The 23,637-nt window shown below is 49.6% G+C and overlaps 1 protein-coding gene and 1 pseudogene across 4 annotated transcripts in view; one reads left to right on the top strand and one right to left on the bottom strand.

The window, feature by feature from the left end:
* RHBDL3 (rhomboid like 3) overlaps window positions 1–23,637 on the bottom strand; it is a 59,956-nt gene that overhangs the window by 9,502 nt on the left and 26,817 nt on the right. For all 4 annotated transcript variants that reach the window (XM_008010980.3, XM_008010981.3, XM_008010984.3 and 1 more), the window contains 3 exons: window positions 21,232–21,380; window positions 16,879–16,991; window positions 9,823–9,923 (listed from right to left, as the gene is read on the bottom strand). In XM_008010980.3, coding sequence (XP_008009171.3) covers window positions 9,823–9,923; window positions 16,879–16,991; window positions 21,232–21,380 — 363 coding nt within the window. The remainder of the gene's footprint in view (window positions 1–9,822; window positions 9,924–16,878; window positions 16,992–21,231; window positions 21,381–23,637) is intronic.
* Window positions 654–2,704, top strand: LOC140708629 (small ribosomal subunit protein eS17 pseudogene; annotated as a pseudogene).

The raw sequence follows: 23,637 nt of genomic DNA, 5'->3' as shown, positions 1-23,637 counted from the left end.
TCCTCCCTTCTCCCCATCCTTCCTCACTGACCGGCAACCCCTTCTTCACAGAAAGTGAAGTGTGGGCCACCCGCGGTCCCGCTTTAGGTGGAAAGCCTATCTTCGCTTGCCGACATGTTCTGTGCTAGGAAGCAGATGGCAGGATATCGTTGTCATCTGCTGGTGTCTGCCCACAGAGGAGCCTTGCCAGGAGACAAGGAACAAAACAGGAGTCGGTGCCCTCCCCTGGATCTAGCGACCCAATCTGAGCTGGCTCAGTTAGTGGATGGTGGGCACCGCAGCCTCCCTCCAAGCTGAAACCCTAGGATGGGAGGAAACTTGGGACTCATCTAATGGGACATCTCTTCCCAAAGGCGGACACCCACTGCCAAGCAGCCAACAAGATGGCCCTCCAGCCCAAGTGACGGGGTGCTCCCTGCCTCCTTGGGAGCCCTGGGAAGGGCTCTCACCCCTAACAGTTCTGCCTGCTATTGTTTGCCAGGCTTTCCTTCCCTATAATGTCCCCTCCATGGGTTTCAATTCTCCCTTAAAAGTGATACCCGGCTGGGCATGGTGGCTCATGCCTGCAATCCCAGCACTTTGGGAGGCCGAGGCAGGTGGATCACTTGAGCCAGACTCCGTCTCTTACCCATGTACATAGCAGCATTATTCACCATAGGCAAGACATGGAAGCCACCCCAGTGTCCATGGATGGATGGATGGATAAATGAAATATACATACATATGTCTCTATATTTGGTTTCTTTCCACCTCCTCCCTTCCCCCACTCTTCCTCACTGACCAGCAACCCCTTCTTCACAGAGGGTGAGGTGAGCCACCTGCCTTCCCTTTTTACGTGGAAAGTCTAATCTTCACTTGTTGACATGTTCCAAGCTAAGAAGCAGATGGCAGGATAACGTTGTCACCTGCTGATATATACATACAATGGAATACAATTCAGCCTTAAAAAGGCGGTGGCTCACTCTCAGCACTTTGAGAGGCCCAGACGGGCAGATTACGAGGTCAGGAGATCGAGACCATCCTGGCTAACACGGTGAAACCCCTTCTCTACTAAAAATACAAAAAATTAGCTGGGCGTGGTGGTGGGCGCCTGTAGTCCCAGCTACTTAGGAGTCTGAGACAGGAGAATGGCGTGAACCCAGGAGGCGGAGCTTGCAGTGAGCCAAGATCGCACCACTGCACTCCAGCCTGGGGTGACAGAGCTAGACTCCATCTCAAAAAAAAAAGGGGCGGGGGGAGGGAATTCTGACCCATGTTACAGCACGAATAAACCTGGAGGACCTTATGCTAAGTGAAATAAGGCAGTCACAGAAAGCTAAATACTGTATGATTCCACTTAAGTATAGAGTGAGTAAATTCACGGAGACAGAAAGTAGAATGGTGGTTTCCAGGGGCTGGAGGGAGGAGGGGGGTGGGGAGTCATTGTTTAGTGGGTACAGAGTTTCAGTTTTGCAAGATGAAGAGTTCTAGAGACAGATGGCGATGATTGTACAACAATGTGAATGTATGAATGTACTTAATGCCATTGAACTGTACATTTAAAATGCAACTGTATACTTTAAGATGGTACATTTTATGGTATGTACATTTATCACAATTAAAAGCAAAAGTACAGAAGACTTTTTCTTTTTAAGAGACAGGGCTTCACTCTGTCAACCACGCTGGAATGCAGCAATGCAACCAGAGCTCACTGCAGCCTCAAACTCCTGGGCTCAAGTAATCCTCCCGCCCCAGCTTCCCAGGTAGCCAGGATTATGGGTATGTGCCACCACATCTAGCTAAATTTTTTATTTTTTGTAGATATGGAACTTCACTATGTTATCAGGTTGGTCTCGAACTCCTGGCCTCAAGTGGTCCTCCAGCCTCGGTCTCCCAAAGTGCTGGGATTATAGGCCAGGTGCTCACGCCTGTAATCCCAGCACTTTTGGAAGCCAAGGCAGGAGGACTGCTTGAGCCTGAGAGTTTGAGACCAGCATGGGCAACATGGCGAAACCCTGCCTCTATAAAAAATTAGCTGGGCGCTCTTTTACCAAGGACCCGCCAACATGGGCCGTGTTCACACCAAAACTGTGAAGAAGGCGGCCCAGGTCATCATAGAGAAGTACTACACGTGCCTGGGCAACAACTTCCACACGAACAAGCGCATGTGCGAGGAGATCGCCATTATCCCCAGCAAGAAGCTCTGCAACAAGATAGCAGGCTATGTCACGCATCTGATGAAGCGGATTTAGAGAGGCCCTGTAAGAGGTATCTCCATCAAACTGCAGGAGGAGGAGAGAGAAAGGAGAGACAATTACATTCCTGAGGTCTCAGCCCTGGATCAGGAGATAATTGAAGTAGATCCTGACACTAAGGAAATGTTGAAGCTTTTGGACTTCGGCAGTCTATCCAACCTGCACGTCACTCAGCCTACAGCTGGGATGAATTTCAAAATGCCTCAGGGACCTGTTTGAATTTTTTCTGCAGTGCTATATTATTTTCAATAAATCTGGGACAACAACAACAACAAAAATTAGCTGGGCATGGTGGTGTGCACCTGTAGTGCCAGCTACTCAGGAGGCTGAGGTGGGATGATTGCTTGAGCCCAGGAGGTGGAGGATGCAGTGAGCTGAAATTGCACCAGCGCACTCCAGCCTGGGCAACAGAGTGAGACCCTTTCTCAAAAACAACAGGTCAGGCCGGGCGCGGTGGCTCACGCCTGTAATCCCAGCACTTTGGGAGGCCGAGGCGGGCGGATCACAAGGTCAGGAGATCGAGACCATGGTGAAACCCCGTCTCTACTAAAAATAGAAAAAATTAGCCGGGCGCAGTGGCGGGCGCCTGTAGTCCCAGCTACTCGGGAGGCTGAGGCAGGAGAACGGCGTGAACCTGGGAGGCGGAGCTTGCAGTGAGCCGAGATTGCGCCACAGCACTCCAGCCTGGGCGACAGAGAGAGACTCCGTCTCAAAAAAAAAAAAAAAAAAAAAAAAACAACAGGTCAGGTGTAGTGCCTCAGGCCTGTAATCCCAGCACTTTGGCAAGCTGAGGGAGGCGAATCACTTGAAGTCAGGAGCTCAAGACCAGCCTGGCAAACATAGTGAAACCCCATCTCTACTAAACATACAAAAAAATTACCTGGGTGTGGTGGTACATGCCTGTAACCCCAGCTACTCTGGAGGCACAAGAATTGCTTGAACCTGGGAGGTGGAGGCTGCAGTGAGCTGAGACCGCGCCACTGCACTCCAGCCTGGGTGAAGGGTGAGATTCTGTCTCAAAACAACAACAAAACACAAAGCACTGGGATTACAGGCATGAGCCATTGTGCTTAGCTCCCTCTGAGTAAATATCTTATTATTATTATTATTATTATTATTATTATTATTATTTTCTTTTGAGACAGGGTCTCACTCTATTGCCCAGGCTGGAGTGAAGTGGCATGATCACGGCTCACTGCAGCCTTGACCTTCCGGGCTTAAGTGATCCTCCCACTTCAGCCTCCCAACTAGCTGGGACCATAGGCACACTCTACCACACCCGGCTAATTTAAAAAATTTTTTTTTGTAGAGACAGGGTCTCCCTATGTTGCCCAGGCTGGTCCAGAACTCCTGGGCTCAAACAATTCACCTGCCTCAGCCTCCCAAAGTGCTAGGATTGTAGGCATGAGCCACTGAGCCTGGCCTGAGTGAATATCTTATCTGAAGACAGTGTCTTTTTCACTGTGTCCTGAGTGATAATATCAGGCAAAGTAAGTTAGAACGTGTGGATGGCTCTCTCCTTTATCTGAGGTCTCCTGCCTCCATGCCCCTCCTGGGCCCTATCTGGGTTAGATGTTAAACGCACCATCCTTATTCTTGGCCTGGTTGGTCATTGGTGGGGTGGCTCAGAATTCCTTTTTCTCTATTGTTTTCATTTGTGAATTTGAGGTAACAACAGCACCTTACCTCAGTTACCCACCTCATCGGGTGGTTGTGAGAATGAAATAAATTAATATATGTAAAGTACTAAGACCACTGCCTGGCACGCAGTAGGCATCATCTAAATGTGTGGCAGCATCTTAACCTGAGACAAAGACGGGGAGTTTGCCCTGCAGAGCGGCTTGAAAAATTCTGAATCTGAATGACTACAGTTTTGCCACAGTACCTCCCAGGCACGCTTTATGGGTTTACAACACCTGCCTGGCCCCTGAAAGCCCTGGAGCTTGCCAAACTGATCCAGTCCATCCCTCTGCCGCACACTTTAGGGAAGAAGAAACTGAGGATTCAGGCGGGCTGGTTCAAGGTCACAGTGAGTGAATGGCGAGCTGACTGGGCTCCTGGTCCAGGGCTCTGTCCACCTACACTTCAGAGGTCACATTCCATGTGCCTGTGCCGTCTGTCCCAGCTGCCCACAAACGGAGCGAAGGAACGCCAGTAAATATGATCTGCCTCCCAGCAGCCGAGGGGTTAAACTAGAGAGTCCCTGCTTCCAACCAGCTGCCTTACTTTCCCAATCCAATATTCCCGCCAATAAAATCAGCACTGAAACAACAGGAGAGAGGAAAAAAAATCTCACACGCAGCCAGCACTGCTGCTGCTATAAATGCCGAAAAGCCCGCAGATCCTTGGGGAATACAAACCTTTTGCAGGCCCTTTAATTTCATTCTCTCCCAGAGCCTCAAAGAGTGAGACAGTAACTCACCCACAGTGAACAAGTTGGTAAGCAGTCCCCTCAGCATCTTGCTCACCCAACCAGTTAAGAGTGCAGAGGCTGAAAGCCAGGCCGGGAGCTTCCATTCCAACACAGCTTTCTACATCTATCCCTGGTAGAAACGGTTTCTTGTGAAATGACTTCAAGAAAACCCAACACAGGGAATGTGAGAGCATGACACAGATAAATTAGGGAGTGATTCTTTGTCCTACAAAAGGATTTTTCCTTAATAAAGTAAACCTTTTATTTTTGGAGATGGAGCCTCACTCTGTCACCCAGGCTGGAGCGCAGTGGTGCAATTTCGGCTCACTGCAAGCTCTGCCTCCCAGGTTCACGCCATTCTCCTGCCTCAGCCTCCTGAGTAGCTGGGACCACAGGTGCCCACCACCAAGCCCAGCTAATTTTTTGTATTTTCTTTTTTTCTTTTAGAAGGAGTCTCACTCTGTCGCCCAGGCTGGAGTGCAGTGGCGCAATCTTGGCTCACTGCAACCTCCGCCACGCAAGTTCAAGCAATTCTTCTGCCTCAGCCTCTCGAGTAGCTGGGACTACAGGCACCCACCACCACGCCCAGCTAATTTTTGTATTTTTAGTTGAGATAGGGTTTCATCATATTGGCCAGGCTGGTCTCAAACTCCTGACCTTGTGATCCGCCTGCCTCAGCCTCCCAAAGTGCTTGTATTACAGGCGTGAGCCACTGCACCCAAACAATTTTTTTGTATTTTGTAGTAGATATGGGGTTTCACCATATTAGCCAGGATGGTCTCGAACTCCTGACCTCGTGATCTGCCTGCCTTGGCCTCCCAAAGTGCTGGGATTATAAGCATGAGCCACTGCGCCGGGCCAATAAAGTAAAGCTTATAACAATTCTTTAGTGTGTTTTAGGCAACCATCTTCACTTGTGCTTTGAAAATATGGTTCAGTTTGTGAAAATTCAGATCTCAAATATTTTGGGAAAACATCAATCATACAGAGCAAAGTGTAAGTAAATATCTTGTAGATTAAAAAATTGAATTCTGGCCAGCAGGAGGCAATTAATAAAGTATTCAATTAGGTGTGTCTGTATCTTTCTAGTGTTTAAAATAAGAAGTCTTGGTGGGGCATGGTGGCTCACGCTTGTAATCCCAGCATTGTGGGAGGCAGAGGCAGGTGGATCGCTTGAGTTCAGGAGTTTACGATCAGCCTGGGCAACATGGTGAAACTGTCTCTACAAAAAAATTAAAAAAAAAAAATTAGCTAGGCCTGGTGGCACGAGCCCATGGTCCCAGGTACTTGGGGGGCTGAGGCAGGAGGATCGCTTGAACCCAGGAGGTGGTGGTTGCAGTGAGCTGAGATCGTGCCACTGTACTCCACCAGCCTGGGCGACACAGCGAAATCCTGTCTCAAAAAAAAAAAAAAAAGAAAGAAAGAAAGAAGTCTTGATTATAGGGCTTTTCACATTCCAGTTTTTTTGTTGAAATATTTTGTCCATTTTCTCGTCTCCCAAACAATCGTTTTGTGAAGATGGGATTACGGATGAGACAACTGAGGCTCCAAGAAGTTGAGTAATAGACTCATAGCTATTAAGATGGTGACACTGGTACTCAAATGTGAATTTTCTCTCAAATCTATGCTTTTTCTTTTAGTTCTGATGAGGTACTTTACTGTGTATAACACACACACACACACACACACACACACACACTTCAAACCTTCCTTTTGAAGCTGAAAACAATAGTATATCTATTAGGTAGAACCACATGAAATTGCCACTATTCAAATGCTTATGGCCCATAGAAAGGGCAATTTTTTTTTTTTTTTTTTTTTTTTTTGAGACAGGGTCTCCCTCTGTTGCACAGGCTGGAGTGCAACGGTGTGATCTCGGCTCACTGCAACCTCTGCCTCCTGGGTTCAAGTGATTCTACTGCCTCAGCCTCCTGAGTAGCAGGCATTACAGGCGTGCGCCACCATGCCCAGCTAATTTTGGTGTTTTTAGTAGAGACGGGGTTTCACCATGTTGGTCAGGCTGGTCTCGAACTCCTGACCTTGTGATCCATCCACCTTGGCCTCCCAAAGTGCTGGGATTACAGGCTTGTGCCACCGCACCCGGCCAGAAGGGGCAATTTCATACGGGTCGACCCAACGCATCTCTGAACTGCTTGGCACTGAACTAGTTAGAGTAAAGGTAGCCCCTTGACCAAGAGAAATCAACCTTGTTAATGAGATGATGAGTTTTCTTTCATCGTCAATAAACACCACATAACTTTCTTTCTTTCTTTCGAGACAGGGTTTCACTCTGTTGCCCTGGCTGGAAAGCAGAGACACAATCTCAGCTCACGGCCCTCTGCCTCTCTGGCTCAGGTGATCTCAGCCAGCCTCCAGAGTAGCTGGAACCACAGGTGCAAGACACCACACCAGGATGATTTTTTGTAGTTTTGGTAGAGATGGGTAGAGATGTTGCCCAGGTTGGTCTTGATCTCCTGGGCTCAAGCGATCTGCCTGTGTTGACCTCCCAAAGTGCTGGGATTACAGGTGTGAGCCAGCGCGCCCAGCCCACACAACTTCCTAGAGAAGGGCTCCCCATGTGTCATGCTTTGGGGACTGCACAGCTCCTAGTTGGCTAGGGAAAGCCATTTGCTTCTGGAAGGCATTGGGCTCAGATGGGGCTGCCGGTCTCCACAGCCGCAGGCCATGGGCTACTTGCCAGACAGAAGCGTCAACTGGAACAAAACTGCTCTCACACCTCTCTCGACCCCCATGCCCTACTCCATGGTCCATGGGTGGTCTGACTTCACCATGGGAACTTCTGGGCCATCAGGGCTGTTTCCCATGAAGTGGGGAAGAGGGTGGGAACAGGGCATCGTTATGAACTCCAGCCTGTGTCTTCCTCCCTGTGTTCTCTTTCAGTTGAGCTTGTTCATCACCCCTACACACATACAAGTCTTGGGCGGAATGGGAGGGAGGAGGTTAGCATTTCCTTCCCCTACTGAAAGGAATTGGGGCAGGGGGAGGGGGGAGTGGAGGAGGCAGAATTCAGAGGAAAAGCTGTGTCTGGGGAAAGATGTGGCACTGATACAGAATGACCCATTTAAAAGGGCCATGGGAGGCAGCCCATACGCTCGGGTTTTCAACAAACTGAGCTGTGTGCATGTGCAAACACACCTGCACACACACACTGAGAGGCTCACCGTTCCATGTTTCCCAACACCCGCAGCCTCTCTCTGAGCACTCACCCGAAGGTGCCAAAATTCAGGCCAGTAGCAAGTGTAGGCAGGTACTCAGTGTCTCTCTCTCCCCCTCTCTTCCTTTCTTTTCCCCTCCCTCTTGTGCTCTCTCTTCTCTTGCTCAGTGTACAATGGGCATTTTGATGAGAACAAAAGGGACAGGGTTGGGAGCAGGGTGGGTGACAGTGAGATTGATAAGGAAGAAAAACATGGGATAATTCAGGAACTCCCAGCCCTGTGCACTGCGATCACTGAGCATTCAAACATCTGCCACGTGGGCGAAGACACTGATGGAGGAGTGGGTGAGAACAGGAGGACCCCAAAGAAAAGCTATGCCTTTTCTGGACATTGTTCCTTCCTTCCTTCATTCACTAAAATGTAGCGGGCACCATCTACCATGCTCCCAGCTGTAAGCCAGGTACTGGGGAAACAGACAACTAAGACCTGGAGGCTCCCAGGCCAGCAGAGGGGTTGGGCAGGGTTAGCCACTGACTCCTCCATCAGCCTTCAGACTTCAGACTGCCTCCAAAAAAAGGATTTTGATATCCTCTAAGACTATCAGATCCCCATTTCTGGCCTTCAAGGCTTTGTTTAGTCTGAGCCCATCCTGGCCTCTTCTGTCAGGAGAAGGAAATTAATTTTACATTTATATAGGTGGTTATTTGAACTTTATCTCATTTACTGTATATCATTCCATTTCTTTTCTTTCTTTTTTTAAAAATTGGGACAGGGTCTCACTCTGTTGCCCAGGCTGGTGTGCAGTGGTGCAATCTCTGCCCACTGTAACCTCCACTTCCCAGGCTCAACCGATTCTCCAGCCACAGCCTCTGGAGTAGCTGGAACTATAGGCATGCACCACCGTGCCTGGCTAATTTTTGTATTTTTTATAGAGATGGAGTTTCACCATGTTGCCTGGGCTGGTCTTAAACTCCTGAGCTCAATGCAATCTGCCCACCTCAGCTTCTCAAACTGCTGGGATTACAGTCCTGAGCCACTGTGCCCAGCTCCCATTCCATTTCACAGGTGTAGAAAGTGAGGTGCAAAGTCATTACGTAATTTGCCCAGAGAGTAGCAGGGATTTAGACCTAGGCTGACTGGCTCCACAGCCCAGGTCCTTCACTATCACACTGTACTACCTTCCAGGAAAAGGCAGAGGATGAGAAATGGAGTGCTGCCCTCCTCCCATGACAGGCTGGGATAGGGGAACAACTCTTTTTTTTTTTGAGATGGAGTCTTGCTCTGTCGCCAGGCTGGAGTGCGTTGGCGCAATCTCGGCTCACTGCAACCTCTGCCTCCCAGGTTCAAACAATTCTCTTGCCTGGGCCTCCCAAGTAACTGGGACTACAGGAGCATGCCACCACGCCAAGCTAATTTTTGTATTTTTTTAGTAGAGACGGGGTTTCACCATGTTGGCCAGGATGGTCTCCATCTCTTGACCTTGTGATCCGCCTGCCTTGGCCATCCAAAATGCTGGGATTATAGGCGTGAGCCACCGCGCCTGGCCAGGAAACAACTCTTGAATGGTTGTCAGGAGATACGGGTTCAAGCCCTCATTTTGCCACAAACTTAACTGTGACTTTGGACAAGTCACTTAACCTTTTGAATTTTGATGAGATAATCTCTAAGGCCCTTTTAACAACCCATGATAAAGAAGCAATTCCAATGGCCATATACGCTACTGGCCAAATGTTAACTCTTTAACGTCAGTGAATGAGAAAGAGGCAGAAGAAGGAGATGGGCACGGTCCTAGGCCAAGCCATGACTGGAGAAAACAGGAATCACATTCAGAAGGCACCCATTTGAAATGGGCCTGCAGAGGCTGAGGAGCGTGTGAGAACTCTGCTCCAGGTCAGGTCTGCCTGGCTGTTGGTGAGCCAGCTCCAGTGGATTAATACTCAGGCCCAGTGATGGCAGAGGACAGGGCCAGAAAGACACGCTGAGAATGGGAGGTGCTCACCATGACGATGTTGGCCAAATGGGCAGAGACGAGAGCATACACCCCTCCAGAAGAGCCCACGACTGGAGCGGTCATGTCAGCCACAGATACCGCCAAGGACCCTAGTACAGAAAGACAACGAGAATTCTCAGGAATGTGGGACTCGGCTCACCCACCCCAGCCCCAGGCCTTGGATTCTGCAGGCTCCATGCTAAGACTCCAGAGCAAGAGGCTCCACCTCTTCCTCCTCAGAGTCCATGTTGCCTGGGAGATTCACCCCCCACCCCGCCCTCTCCCCTCCCTTCTCTCCCTCTTCCCCTCCCTCCCTCCTTTCTTTTTCTTTCTTTTTTTTTGGAGATAGGGTCTAACTCTGTCACTCAGGCTGGAGTGCAGTGGCACGGTAAGCTCACTTCAGTCTTGACCTCCGGGCTCAAGTGATCTTTCTGCCTCAGCTTCCCAAGGAGCTGGAACTACAGTCGTGTGCCACAATGCCCAGCTAATTTTTGTATTTTTCTTTGTAGAGACAGAGTCTCACTATGTTGCCCAGTCTGGTCTCAAATTTCTGGACTCAAGCAATCCTCTTGCCTCAGCCTCCCAAAGTTCTGGGGTTACAGGTGTGAGCCACAGAGCCCGGCCTCCAATGCATTTCTTAGAGGATTAATTTCTGGCTGAAAGAACCATTTGATTCTTTGACTCAAAAGAGGGAAGTGTCCAGCCCAAAGTAAAATTCAGACTTCTACCTGGATTATCTGCCTCTCAACCCAACCTCTGCCTGACATGGTGTTATGTCAGGGTTCTGGAACCATAACAAAAATAGTAGCAGTAGTTATTGCAGAAACAGCTGCCACCTAGGTGACATGGATACTAGGCAAACATTTTACAGACTTTCTTCCCTTCAACCCTCAAGACAGCCCTCTGAGGCAGGCGCCAGTAGCCTCATTCCCAAGATGAGGAGACTGAGCCCAGAGTCTCCTGGTAGGAAGTGCTAGAACCAGGATTTGTCTGGGTCTGCCTGATGCAAAACCCACCTGTGTTCTTGACCAAAGCCCGCACTCTTGGCCTCTCTAGCAGCCACATCCCAAACTGGCCCAGAGGTTAACCTCCACCCTCTTCCATCTCTCCCTCTGTTCAACAGCATCTAGAAAACTGCTTACTTAGGGTTACTTCCACCCTTCCTCCAGCCCAGCTAAATCACAAAAGGCCAACAGCATCTCTCAAGTGGGGCTCCTTTGGAAGAAACATGTCCTTGAAAAGTCACGGGGAAGAGAAAGAGATGATGTCATACCCTCTGGGGGAAAGGAAGGGTACACGAGGCTTGGTCTGGGGGATGACAAACTTTTGTCCTGGGAGGGAAGCTGAGCAAAGAAAAGAGGGGAAATTTATTGTTCTGGTCTCATTTAAGTGTGATCAATGCTTTGGCTTCCAGGGAAGGGCATGGGAGACTAAAAATAACTAGGAGGTAGAGCCCAGGGCTCAGAGGATGAGAGGTGGCTGGCCTGGGTGAGTGTGCAGAAATTACCACTGGAAAATGCCTGCGGGCTCAAGAGCCAATTAGCTGCTGGAGAAAGGAGGGACAGGCAGAAAGCCAAATTCTGCAGGCTCTATGGGGTGCAAGATCCACGGACTTAGGAGGAGGCTTGGCCCAGCCCAGCAACCAGAGCACCCAAGGACCTGGCAGCAGAGCCCCCTGATAAACTGTTCCACCTCCCCTGCCCCCACCTCCATCAAGGCCTCCCCTACTCACTGAGGTCTTCAAGAAAGAGATTCCCCACAACCAATTCTTGGTCTCAAGGGGGATGTAATCTCTAAAACAAAAAAAACCTGTCATGAACTGAGGACTCCCAAGTCCTCCTCCCCTCCCAGGGCAACTATAAATCTTTCATGCCTTCCCTCTGGCTTTAATTAGGTATTGATCTATTGTCAGATGACTTTCTTTTTCTTTTGCTTTTTTTACTGCTTAGCCACAGGGTCAGCCATATATAACACGAAAGGAAAATCCCAGGGCGGCAAACAAGCAGGCAGCAGGATCTGCATGACAAAGGTTTCCCAGGCTCTGCTGCCGGGGCTGTCTGCGAAGGCTGCACTGCGGGGCTGTCTGCGAAGGCTGCACTGCGGGGCTGCAATGAGGGCTGGCTGCCCAGGCTGCTCCTCATTCATTACCTTTTGGACAGAGGAAGCCCCAGCCTCCCTAGGCTGGCGCCTCTTCGCAGAGCAGGTCTGTACAAACCCGCCCAGAGTCCACTCCCTCGCCCCTGCCCCAGCGCGGTCCACCAAGGCAGAGCTGCCTCAGGGCAGCCCCAGGCAGGGAAGGGCCCCTGCCAGGGTCAAGCTGGCACACCCTGACCTTTCCCTCACCCCATCCACACTCGGAGTCCTGACCCTAGGGTCAAGGGTCAGCTTCGGATTGTGGCAGGAGTATGGAAGGGGCCTGGCCAGCTAGCTGTGTGACCTTGGGCACAGTCCCTGAATTCTTTGGGCTTCAGTTTTCTTTCACATCTATAGAATGAGGTCTAAGGCTTTCCGACTTTTGAGCAGCAAAATTCTCTTCAAAGGAAACCTTTCAGGGACGCCCTAAGCCATGGAGCAGAACACAGGCAGCAGCTCTGGCTCCGTGGGGACGGGGCCTAGGGAACAGTTTGCCAGTGCTGGAGGGGACCTCCCTGGTTCCTTCCAGATCAGAAATTCAGTGACCTGAGTTTTGGCCTAAGATCCAGGGGCCGAGGCTTGGGTTCCAGTTCTGGAACCTCGAAGGTAACGGCCTGAATCCACCTGCCCCCCAGTGGTGATATAAAGACTTTTGGGCCAGTGTGGTGGCTCACCCCTGTAATCTCAGCACGTTGGGAGGCTGAGGCAGGCAGATCACCTGAGATCACGAGTTCGAGACCAACCTGGCCAACATGGTGAAACCCCATTTCTACTAAAAAAAAAAAAAAAGCAAAAATTAGCTGGACATGGTGGCACACGCATATAGCCTCAGTTACTCGGAATGCTGAGGCATGAGAATCGCTTGAACCTGGGAGGTAGAGGTTGCAGTGAGCCGAAATCACACCACTACACTCCAGCCTGGATGACAGAGCAAGACTTCGTCTCAAAAAAACCTCAAAAAACAAAAAAGCAAAGACTTTCAGTGACTGCAGGTGAGGCCTGGACTAGAGCAACTGGGAGAGACCAAAGACAAACATGGGGCTGTGTACACATAAACACAGTAATAAAGGCCCTCCCTGGGCAGGAAGTGTGGGTCAGGGAGGAATCCCCTCACAAGCTCTGAACGATCCTAACAGGTACAGGCAGATAAGACCAGTATGAATTCCACAGAGGTCATGGGGGCAGAGGACCAGGAGAGAATGAACTGGAGTGACACGCCACACCTCTGCACAGAGGCAACCCATGGGCCTTAGTTCAGGATTACAAATTCTGTATCCCGCACCCCAAAATTCCAAGTTCATGTCAGCACACAGATAAACTGGCAACTTTGCCATAATGTACAGCTGTGATAATTTTAGCCCAGAAAATTTTAAAGCAGGTGTTCTTCAACATCTTCTTTGACCTTAAAAAAAAATCCCAAAATTGGTGGAACATTTATCTTTAAATAATATAACTTTATTTACTTATCTTTCCTTTTTTTTTTTTTTTTTTTTTGAGAAGGAGTTTCACTCTTGTTGCCCAGGCTGTGGCTCAATGGTGCCATCTTGGCTCACTGCAACCACCACCTCCCAGGTTCAAGCAATTTTCCTTCCTCAGCCTCCTGAGAAGCTGGGATTACGGGTGCCGCCATCATGCCCGGCTAATTTTTGTATTTTTAGTAGAGACAAGGTTTCACCATGTTGGCCAGGATGGTCTAGAACTCCTGATCTCACGTGATCCGCCCGCCTCGGCCTCCCAGAGTGCTGGGATTACAGGTGTGAGCCACCAGGCCTGGCCACTTTCCTTTATTCTACAAATATTTATTGCCTAACATGTGCCAAGCCCTGTGCTAGGCTCTGGGGATGCACACATGGTTAGTAATCTATACAATCTGTAATATAAGATTGGTGATGCATTTAAGATATTGATTTTTGGCCGGGCGCGGTGATATACAAGATATTGATATACAAAATCAATATCTTGTATTTTTTTTTTTTTTTGGTAGAGATGGGGTCTCACTATCTTGCCCAGGCTGGTCTTGAACTCCTGGCCTCAAGTAATACCCTCACCTCCACCTCCCAAAGTGTTGGGATTACAGGAGTGAGCCACTTTGCCCGGCCCAAGATACAGGTTTTTAAAATATCTACATTATGTGCCATATAATTGCTAGCCATAAGTAATTTGCACATTGGCCTCAAGCATTGGTTAGAAGCACAGGGCTTGGGAAGGGCTCCTCCCTAGTTGTAGTACTTCTCAGGTAAGCAAATCTGCAAGTCATTTCACCTCTCTGGGCTGCCTGTAAAATGGGAGTGACAGTACCCACCGTATAGGACAGCTGTGATGAGAATAGCATCCACGAACATCCGCGAACCCCTCATCATATGCCTGGAGCACGTATATGCTCCATAGAGGTTAGCTATCCTCGTTACAAAGTGTGGGTTGGAAACACTTTCACTGGGCAGGAATTAGAGAGTAAGGCTGCCAGACATCTATTAAGGTCTCCTTTGGTTTTTCTTTCTTTCTTTCTTTTTTGAGACAGGGTCTTGCTCTGTCACCCAGGCTGGAGTGCAGTGGTGTTATCACAGCTCACTTCAGCCTTGAACTCCTGGGCTCAAGTGATCCTCCTGCATCAGCATCCCAAGTAGCTGGGACTACAGGCCTACACCACCATGCCCAGCTAATATTTTTAAAAGCTTTTTGTAGAGACAGGATCTCCCTATGTTGCCCAGGCTGACCTCGAACTCTTGGACTCAAGCGATCCTCCTGCCTTGACCTCCCAAAGTGTTGGGATTACAGGTGTGAGTCACTGCACCTGGTCTGCCTTGGTTTCTGACAATAAATTAACTGCAAAAAGGACAGGGCCCGTCTTTTGGTTCTCGTCATACTATTGTAGTGGTTGAGATCACAGCGTGGGGGGTCAAACAGCCTGGGTGTGTGCCCAGCTCCACCACTTTCTAACTGTATCTTCTTGGGCGAGTCACTTAGCCCTCTAAGCCTTGGTTTCCTATCCGTGCTGGGGGAGAGCAACAGCGTCCACCTTGTAGCGTTGTCGTGTGGATGAATTACGGCCTGCATATGGTAGGCACTGATAACTGCCACCCGTCCAATCCAGGGCTGGCTAGCTGTAAACCAGCTCCCCTCTCAGAGGACAGCTTGGGAGGACAGGAAAGGGTAGACAGCAGAGGCAGATCAATCAACTCAATCATGAAGATCAATGACATGTGTGGGGACCAGAGTGCCCTCTGGTCTTAATCAATGACTCAGACAGAACAGTGCATGCCATGTGCTCAATGATACAGCCCTACATGCTCACATTCAGGTGACGAGCTCTGCTTCTGTCTGAATCTTCCCACTCTGCACTGGTGTCACTGGGGAGGTGACAACTACAACGTCCCCCCACTGCATGTCACCTGGTTTGGGTGAGGTCTGAGTCCGTTTGAATCTTGTTTTTGTCTTCTAGGTTATTGGCATTCCCATCTAATTGAATACTAAGGCTGCAAATGTTATTAATGTCTTCCCTGTTCCTTGCTATTTGACATCTGGGTCTCTGGGTATTGAGGTATGGAAAATGGGGCTATAAATCCTCAGATGTCAGGATTAGGGGGTGTGTGGGTGGCTGAACAAGTCTGGCACTTAGAGATGCTCATTAGCCCTTTGTTCAAGGACGCGGTGAGCCTTGGATTCTAGGAGGGGCTTGCAGGGGTGCTGTCCAAGGTGCCAGTGATTTTAACCTCGGCGCATACAGGAGCGAAGGAGATGGTGCAGGGTGAATCTTCTGGGTCAAGGGTTCATGCACTAGCAGACCAGCCTCCTGTGGGTGGGGTGGGACCCTTCCTCTTTGATTTCTGAAACCACTTCAGTTACTCCCAGGGTCCCTGCCTGCCTCTTGTTTACAAGGCTGACACTGCCCGGCTCTCCTGATGACAACTTTAATACCACTCAGAAAGGATTAAGATCTTACTTAAACATACACACAAAGCTCCCTTGGGCACAGCTGTCAAGCTGAAGAGCTGAAGCGGCAAACCTTGTTAAAAAAAAAAAAAAAGAAAAAAAAAAAAACAGCTGGCAATAAAGTTGGAGACATCACGAGGGAGATCCTCATGTTCAGAGGCCTGGCTGGCAGACTCTTCCTGCAGAAAGCCACGCTCTGCCCAGCTCACTTCGCCCACCTCACCTCCCACTGGGGAGGGGCAAGCCACGCTCTCCCCAGGTCACTTCACCCACCTCACTTCCCACTGGGGAGGGGCAGAAGGTGGAAGGCTCACTGGAAGTCACTCTGGCCACTATCCATGAAGGATGATCACCTGCCACATGTGTGCCCAGTCAGCTGGAGGCCCAGACGCCTTCAGATGGAGCCAGGGCTCACTGCCTCTTAGGCCAGACTCCCTGTCAGCAGTGGGTCAGGCAAGGGAACTGCGGTTGGTCTGGGTAGCAGCCAGCTCTCCTTTTGGGGACAGGTGCTATGCGGCCAGGACGGTACCTGGCTCCACTCACCCCTTTGATTCCCCCTTGGGGATCTCACTGTGCCCTTGCAGTTATCGGAGCACTGTTGTTCCATCTGTTGCCTCACTCACTCCACCCTCCGAGCAACCCTATAGGCAGATCTCATTAGTTCCCTCTTAAAGCTTAACATGGCCAAAAGAGGTTAGGAAATTTCCCCAAGCTCAGAAGCTACCACATGGTGGTGTGAGACTGAGAGTCGGTTGGCCAGCCTGTCCCAAATCCAGGGCTCTCCTCCCCCGTCCTGCCACACACCTCCCTCTCTGGGCAGCAGTCCCCTCTCCAGCCTCCTGGGGAGGTGCGTGTGCCTGGAGGACAGCCCGGTAAGTCAGGAGCCTTGGAGATGAGGATCTTCTGTGTGTCCTGGAAGCCTGGGGCTTGTCCCACCCCACAGGGTCTCCCACCCCACCCTGGGGCAATGTGCCTTTGCGGACACAGGGCCTACCTGCCTACCTGCCACAACGCCGGCCACGTAGACAAGCCCAATTCGGGTGGCTCCATGCACCATCTCCAGGGGCACCCCCACCAGCAGCTGCAGCACCACATTGAGTCCCAGGTGTTCTATCCTGTGACAGAGAGACCACACTCATTCATTCATTCATTCATTCATTCAACAAACACCTGCATCCCCCAAGATGCCAGGGATCCAGGAGTGAACAACACCATCTCTGCCTCTGAGGAGCTCATGGTCTAGGGGAAGGAATGACAATTCAGACCATCTTGGAAAGAGTGTTCCTTCCAGATGGGACAGGAACACATGTGCAAGGCCTGGGCGATGACTGGCAGCATTTCAGTTGGCACAGTGAGACAGACTAACCACAGTCAAGATCCAGCAACTAGGCTGGGCGCAGTGGCCCACGCCTGTAAGCCCAACACTTTGAGAGGCCAAGGTGGGAGGACCACTTGAACATAGGAGTTCAAGATCAGCCTGGGCAACATAGTGAGACCCCATCTCTTAAAAAAAAAAAAAGAAAAAGGCCGGGTGCAGTGGCTCACACCTGTAACCCCAGCACTTTGAGAGGCCGAGGTGGGCAGATCACAAGGTCAGGAGATCAAGACCATCCTGACTAAAAACGGTGAAACCCCCCTCTACTAAAAATACAAAAACAAAATTAGCCAGCGAAGTGGTGGGCACCTGTAGTCTCAGCTACTTAGGAGGCTGAGGCAGGAGAATGGCGTGAACCTGGGAGGCAGAGCTTGCAGTGAGCTGAGATCGCGCCACTGCACTCCAGCCTGGGCAGCACAGCGAGACTCTGTCTCAAAAAAAAAAAAAAAAAAAAAAAATCCAGCAACTCCATCAGTCAGTTAACCTGTGGAAAAACAAAGCTCAGAGATAGTGACCAGTCACAGTTAGTGGCCATGCTGAGACAACAGCTCAGGTCTCTAATCTGCCTGACCTGCTCCATTCACTGGGTCATGTGGTCGTTCTGGCTCTATTTGTTTTTTGTTTGTTCTTGTTTTGTTTTGTTTTGTTTTTTGAGATGGAGTCTTACTCTGTCAACCAAGCTGGAATGCAGTGGCATGCTCTTGGCTCACTGCAACCTCTGCCTCCTGGGTTCAAGCAATTCTCCTGTCTCAGCATCCCGAGTAGTTGGGACTACAAGCATGTGCCACCACACTGACTAATTTTTGTATTTTTAGTAGAGATAGGGTTTCACCATGTTGGGCAGGCTGGTCTCGAACTCCTGAACTCAACTGATCCACCCCTTGGCCTCCCAAAGTGTTGGGATTACAGACATGAGTCACTGTGCCCAGCCATGTTCTGGCTCTATTTGTAAGAGCTACGGATGTTTAAAGAAAAATATGTTCTCAAAACAAGTGCAGGCATTAAAGATACATCTTATAACTTAATAATTCAAAGTTTTCCCTTAAAGTCAATTAAAGGGAGGTTTCTCTTTCCTGGTATAAGAAGAGACCTAGGCCGGGCACGGTGGCTCAAGCCTGTAATCCCAGCACTTTGGGAGGCCGAGGTGGGTGGATCATGACGTCAGGAGTTCAAGACCAGCCTGGCCAATATGATGAAACCCCATCTCTACTAAAAATACAAAAACTAGCTGGGGGTGGTGGCATGCGCCTGTAATCCCAGCTACTCGGGGGGCTGAGGCAGGAGAATTGCTTGAACCTGGGAGGCGGAGGCTGCAGTGAGCCGAGATCATGCCACCGCACTCCAGCCTGGGTGACAGAGTGAGACTCCATCTCAGGAAAAAAAAAAAAAGAGAGAGACCTATTCTGCTCCAAAATCCTCAGGACTGGGAGATGGGACCCCAGGTTTTCTGACCCTGTGAACACCTGCCTCCCTATACTACCTGTGACTAGATCTTGCTGCTAAAATTGTGGGGTGTCTAGCTGTGTGCATATTACCAGAAAAGATTGTAACATGACTATTACTAAATCAATCGGGTGCTTCCAACTTTATACAGCACTTTAACACCCACTGTCTCATTTAAATTGAGCAGACATCCCCCGGGAAGCTCCCAGGGGATGCTGTATGTCAGGGAGTAACAGCCTTTAACAGGGAGCCTGGGCCCTGCCTGGGTCTCCACCTTGCTGCTGGCCACAGGGCCCTGCCTGGAGGCCCAGCTGTGCTGCAGAGGAACTGTGGGCAACACATGGGCACCTGCTTACTCAGGAGTGCACCTGCGAGGTAGTTCAGGCAGGTTAGGCTGTGTCCTAAATTCCTACTATGCTACAATCTTCTACCCACCACTGACTGCTACCTAAAGGATTCTAGGGAGATTAGAGGTGTCAGGAGAAGTCACTGGAAAGAGAGCTGAGTGACAACATCAGATTCCCAGGCGGAGGGGCCTTACAGGCTTTTCTAGAACCATGCCCTGTTTTACAGTCTCAGAACCTAAGACTAGCAGAGGCCAGGGGAGGAACTCAGGGCTCCTGCCTCCTAATCTGAGCTCTTCTTTACCACACTGGCTTCTGGATTCCCAGGCCTACAGTGTGTCTCTGAGTAACAGGTCACTTTTTTTTAGGTGACTTTTTTTTTTTTTTTTTTTTTTTTGAGACAGGGTCTCACTCTGTTTCCCAGGTTGGAGTACAGCGACGCAGTCTTGGCTCACTGTAGCCTTGACCTCCTGGGCTCAAGCGATCCTCCCACCTCAGCCTCCAGAGTGGCTGAGACTACTGGCAAGCACCACCTGGCCTGGCTAAGTTTTTTATCTTTCGTAGAGATAAGGTCTCACTATGTTGCCCATGTAGATCTCAAACTCCTGGCCTCAAGTGATCCTCCCACCTTGGCCTCCCAAAATGCTAGGATTACAGGTGTGAGCCAATCAATACACCTGGCCAACAGGTCACTTTGCTGCGATCTCCCTAGATGCTGGCCAGCTGTCCCTATCTCCTATCTACTGCTATCTCTGTTACACCAGGCAAGAGCCCCTTGTTCAAAATCCATAGACCTGGAGAATCCTCCCAGGACTCTTCCTGGCAGGCGTTGACCCATCAAAGGAACTACTGGAGAAAGGTCCATGGCCAGCCCTCTAGGCCTCAGCTGGAGGCATCCAAGCCCTGTCCACCGTGAGCACATTGTTTTTGGCTCCAGGAGGCAGAGGATGGAGCAAGGAGGCTTTGGCTCTTCTCCTTCCTCAGCCTGAGGCACCAAGAGAAGTCAGGGGGCAGTCCTGCAAAGAAGGCAGACAGTCCCAACCCACGTGCGGCCACTGGCTTGCGATGCCTGGGCAGGGAAGCCCCCGTGTCTGTTGTCACCCCTGGCTTATGAGTGGATGTGAGTGAAGCATGACAGCCATCCTGCTGCTCCTTATCCCTGTGAGATCGAAGCCTGGGGCAAGCCAGACAAAGTAAGCAGCCTGTACCAATGGTAATCTTCGCCCGAGCAGAGGTGTTCATTCAGGTCTCTTCACCAGAAAGCACCCTCCTCCCCTGCAGGTGCAGCCAATTCGCGATTAGCTCTTGCATCTGCTTTAGAGGCTCTGGGGAAGGGAGGCTCATGGGACAACCCTCTTGGTCATTGCAGGTCTTTCTCCTGAGCAACGGGAATGATGGCGTCATTGGGGCCAGAGTCACCCCCTTCCCAGTTCTCACTCCAGGGCCAGGCACCCCCAGGGCTTTCTCCAGGCTAACTGTGAGCTCCTTCACTTCTCTGGAGAGGCTGCAGAAGAGAAGACACCACAAAGGCTTGGTGTCTGGGGTCTCTCCTCTCCCATCAAAGGGCTTCCACCATATGAAAGCCTCCAGACTGCTGCTCAAGGGACATGGACCTGGGTGGTCACCTAGCCAGCTGGTAGGTTTTTATCATGAAGTGGGAGGCACTAGTGAAAACTAATTGTGCTCCAGCCCCAAAATAGGCTACAGGGCTCTATAAAAAGAAACTATAATTATCACCAGAGTTCCTCAAGAAGACCCTCTATCTACATGGAGACCAGACTGGGAGGAACTCACACACAGTAAGGGCACTCACACAGTTATGGACAATAAATCTGGTGGCTTGACATCCCTTTTTGCTCTAGTGGCCAAAGCAAAAGCTCTAGGAAGCCACTAGGAAGCACTAGAATAAATTTTTAAGCCACCTCTAGCAAGTACATGGAATCAAATGCTGTGTATGTATGTGCTGTTCTCACTGCTGGCTTTTAGCATTTTCCTTCTTATATATTTTTCCCTTTCCCATTCACTCTCAATAATTTACATAATTTTGGTATTAAATGAGTTTCAAGCAGCCATCTCAAATCCTGTGTCCAAGTAGATAAAAATAAACTAAAAACTATATTTCAATCCAGGCTATCTTGACCACTTGTTTTTCTGTAGGGTCTTTTGACAGAGCAAAAGAAGACAGGTACTCACCCTGCATGCATGAAGATGTATGTCAGGTAGCGCCAAGCCTGTGCTCGCAGCTGTGGGTGGTAAACCAGGGAGTTCTTCAAGTAACGTGGATGAGTTACCTGCAGTACAAATTGACCTAGCGACACCCCATTGTAGAGGAAAAAGGCAACCTGGACAGAACAGAGAGACTCTGTTACTAGGTGCACACTGCCCAGGAAACTTCCTGTTGTGCTGACTAGCACTGGGAGTCCCTACGGGAATTTATCACCTTTCCTTCTCAGAGAAAGAGGGATACCCCACAGTCAGTACCCAACTAAGCAATTTTTTTTTTTTTTTTTTTTTTTTTTTTTTTTTTTTTGAGATGGAGTTTCGCTTTTGTTGCCCAGGCTGGAGTGCAATGGCACAATCTCGGCTCACGGCAACCTCCGCCTCCTGGATTCAAGCAATTCTCCTGCCTCAGCCTCCTGAGTAGCTGGAATTACAGACATGCGCCACCACGCCCAGTTAATTTTGTATTTTTTAGTACAGATGGGGTTTCTCCATGTTGGTCAAGTTGGTCTTGAACTCCCAACCTCAGGTGATCCGCCCACCTTGGCCTTCCAAAGTGCTGGGATTACAGGCGTAAGCCACCATGCCCGGTCTAAGCTGAGCTTTTAACCACCCCTCACCCACTTCTGTTTGCTTATCTTGTGTCAAATGGAAACAAAATGGTCCTGGGGTCTCTTTGTCCACACTTCCTCCATGCTAAGTAGAAAGGATTTGGAGGATTTTGAACTTTAATTCCAGTAATAACTCACATACCCACTTGGGAGATGACAAATTCCACACAGGTTGATTTCTTTAAAAGCTATAGTGAAATAAACATGAAATTTACCATCTTAATCAGTTTTTTTGGGTTTTTTTTGAGACAGGGTCTTGCTCTGTCGCCCAGGCTGGAGTGCAATTATGCAATCTTGGCTCACCGCAACCTCCGCCTCCCGGATTCAAGCGATTATCCAATCTCAGCCTCCCAAGTATCTGGGATTGCAGGAGTGCACCACCATGCCCAGCTGATTTTTGTATTTTAGTAGAGATAGGGTTTCACCATGTTGGCCAGGCCAGTTTAGAACTCCTAACCTCATGTGACCTGCCCACCTTGGCCTCCCAAAGTGCTGGGATTACAGGCATGAGCCACTGAGCCCGGCCTTAATCAGTTCAGTGGCATTAAATGACATTCATGTTGCTGTGCTACCATCACTGCCTATCCATCCACAGAACTCTTCATTTGCAAAACTGAAACTCTGTACCCACTGAACAATGACATCCCACCCCCTCCTCCCCTCCAGCCCCTGGCAACCACTATTCTACTTTCTGTCTCCATGAATTTGACTACTCTAGGTACCTCATATAAGTGGAATCATACAGTATTTGTCTTTTTGTATCTGCCTTATTTCACTTGGTATAATATTTTCAAGGTTCATCCATGTTGTAGCATGTGTCAGAATGATTCCCCCCCCTTTTTTTTTGAGACAGGATCTCGCTCTGTTGCCCTGGCTAGAGTGCAGTGGGGCAGTCTCAGATTGCAACTTCTACCTCCCAGGCTGGTCTTGAACTCCTGGGTTCAAGCAATCCTCCTGCCTCCTCAAGTGCTGAGATTACAGGCATGAGCCACTGCACCCAGCCTTCCCTTCCTTTTTTTTGAGACGGAGTCTCGCTCTGTCGCCCAGGCTGGAGTGCAGTGGCATGATCTCAGTTCACTGCAACTTCTGCCTCCCGGGTTCAAGCAATTCTCCTGCCTCAGCCTCCCAAGTAGCTGGGATTAGACGTTTGCCACCATACCCAGCTAAGTTTGTATTTTTAGTAGAGATAGGGTTTCACCATGTTAACCAGGCTGGTCTCGAACTCCAGACCTCAGGTGATGCACCTTCCTCGGCCTCCCACAGTGCTGGGATTACAGGCGTGGGCCACCGGGCCCAGCCTCCACTGTGAACATAGACCACATTTTGTTTATCCATTCGTCTACTGACGGACACTTGGGTTGCTTCTACCTTTTGACTATTGTGAATAATGCTACTATGAATATGGGTGTATCAATATCTCTTCCAGTCCCTTTCAACTCTTTTGAGATATAGTCAGAAGTGGAATTGCTGGATCATATGGTAATTCTATGTTTAATTTTTTGAGGCAACGCCAGACTGTTTTCCATAGCAGCTGCACCACTTTACCTTCCCACCAACAGTGCACAAGGGCTCCAGTTTCTCCACATTCTCACCAACATTCCACAGAAGTTGATTTTGCACACGTGACTGAAGCATACTTGTTTAATCTCTAAAAGGGTATTTATCTTAACTCTTTTTTTTTTTTTCTGGGACTCCTGCTAAAATGTATCATTTACGTCCCTGTGTTCTTAATCAGGGCATATGCATAACTGTTTAAGAATATCTCAGG

This window comes from Chlorocebus sabaeus, chromosome 16, assembly GCF_047675955.1.
Source record: "Chlorocebus sabaeus isolate Y175 chromosome 16, mChlSab1.0.hap1, whole genome shotgun sequence".
In the NCBI taxonomy this organism is placed as follows: Eukaryota; Metazoa; Chordata; class Mammalia; order Primates; family Cercopithecidae; genus Chlorocebus; species Chlorocebus sabaeus.
This window is presented reverse-complemented; position numbering and strand designations above follow the sequence as displayed.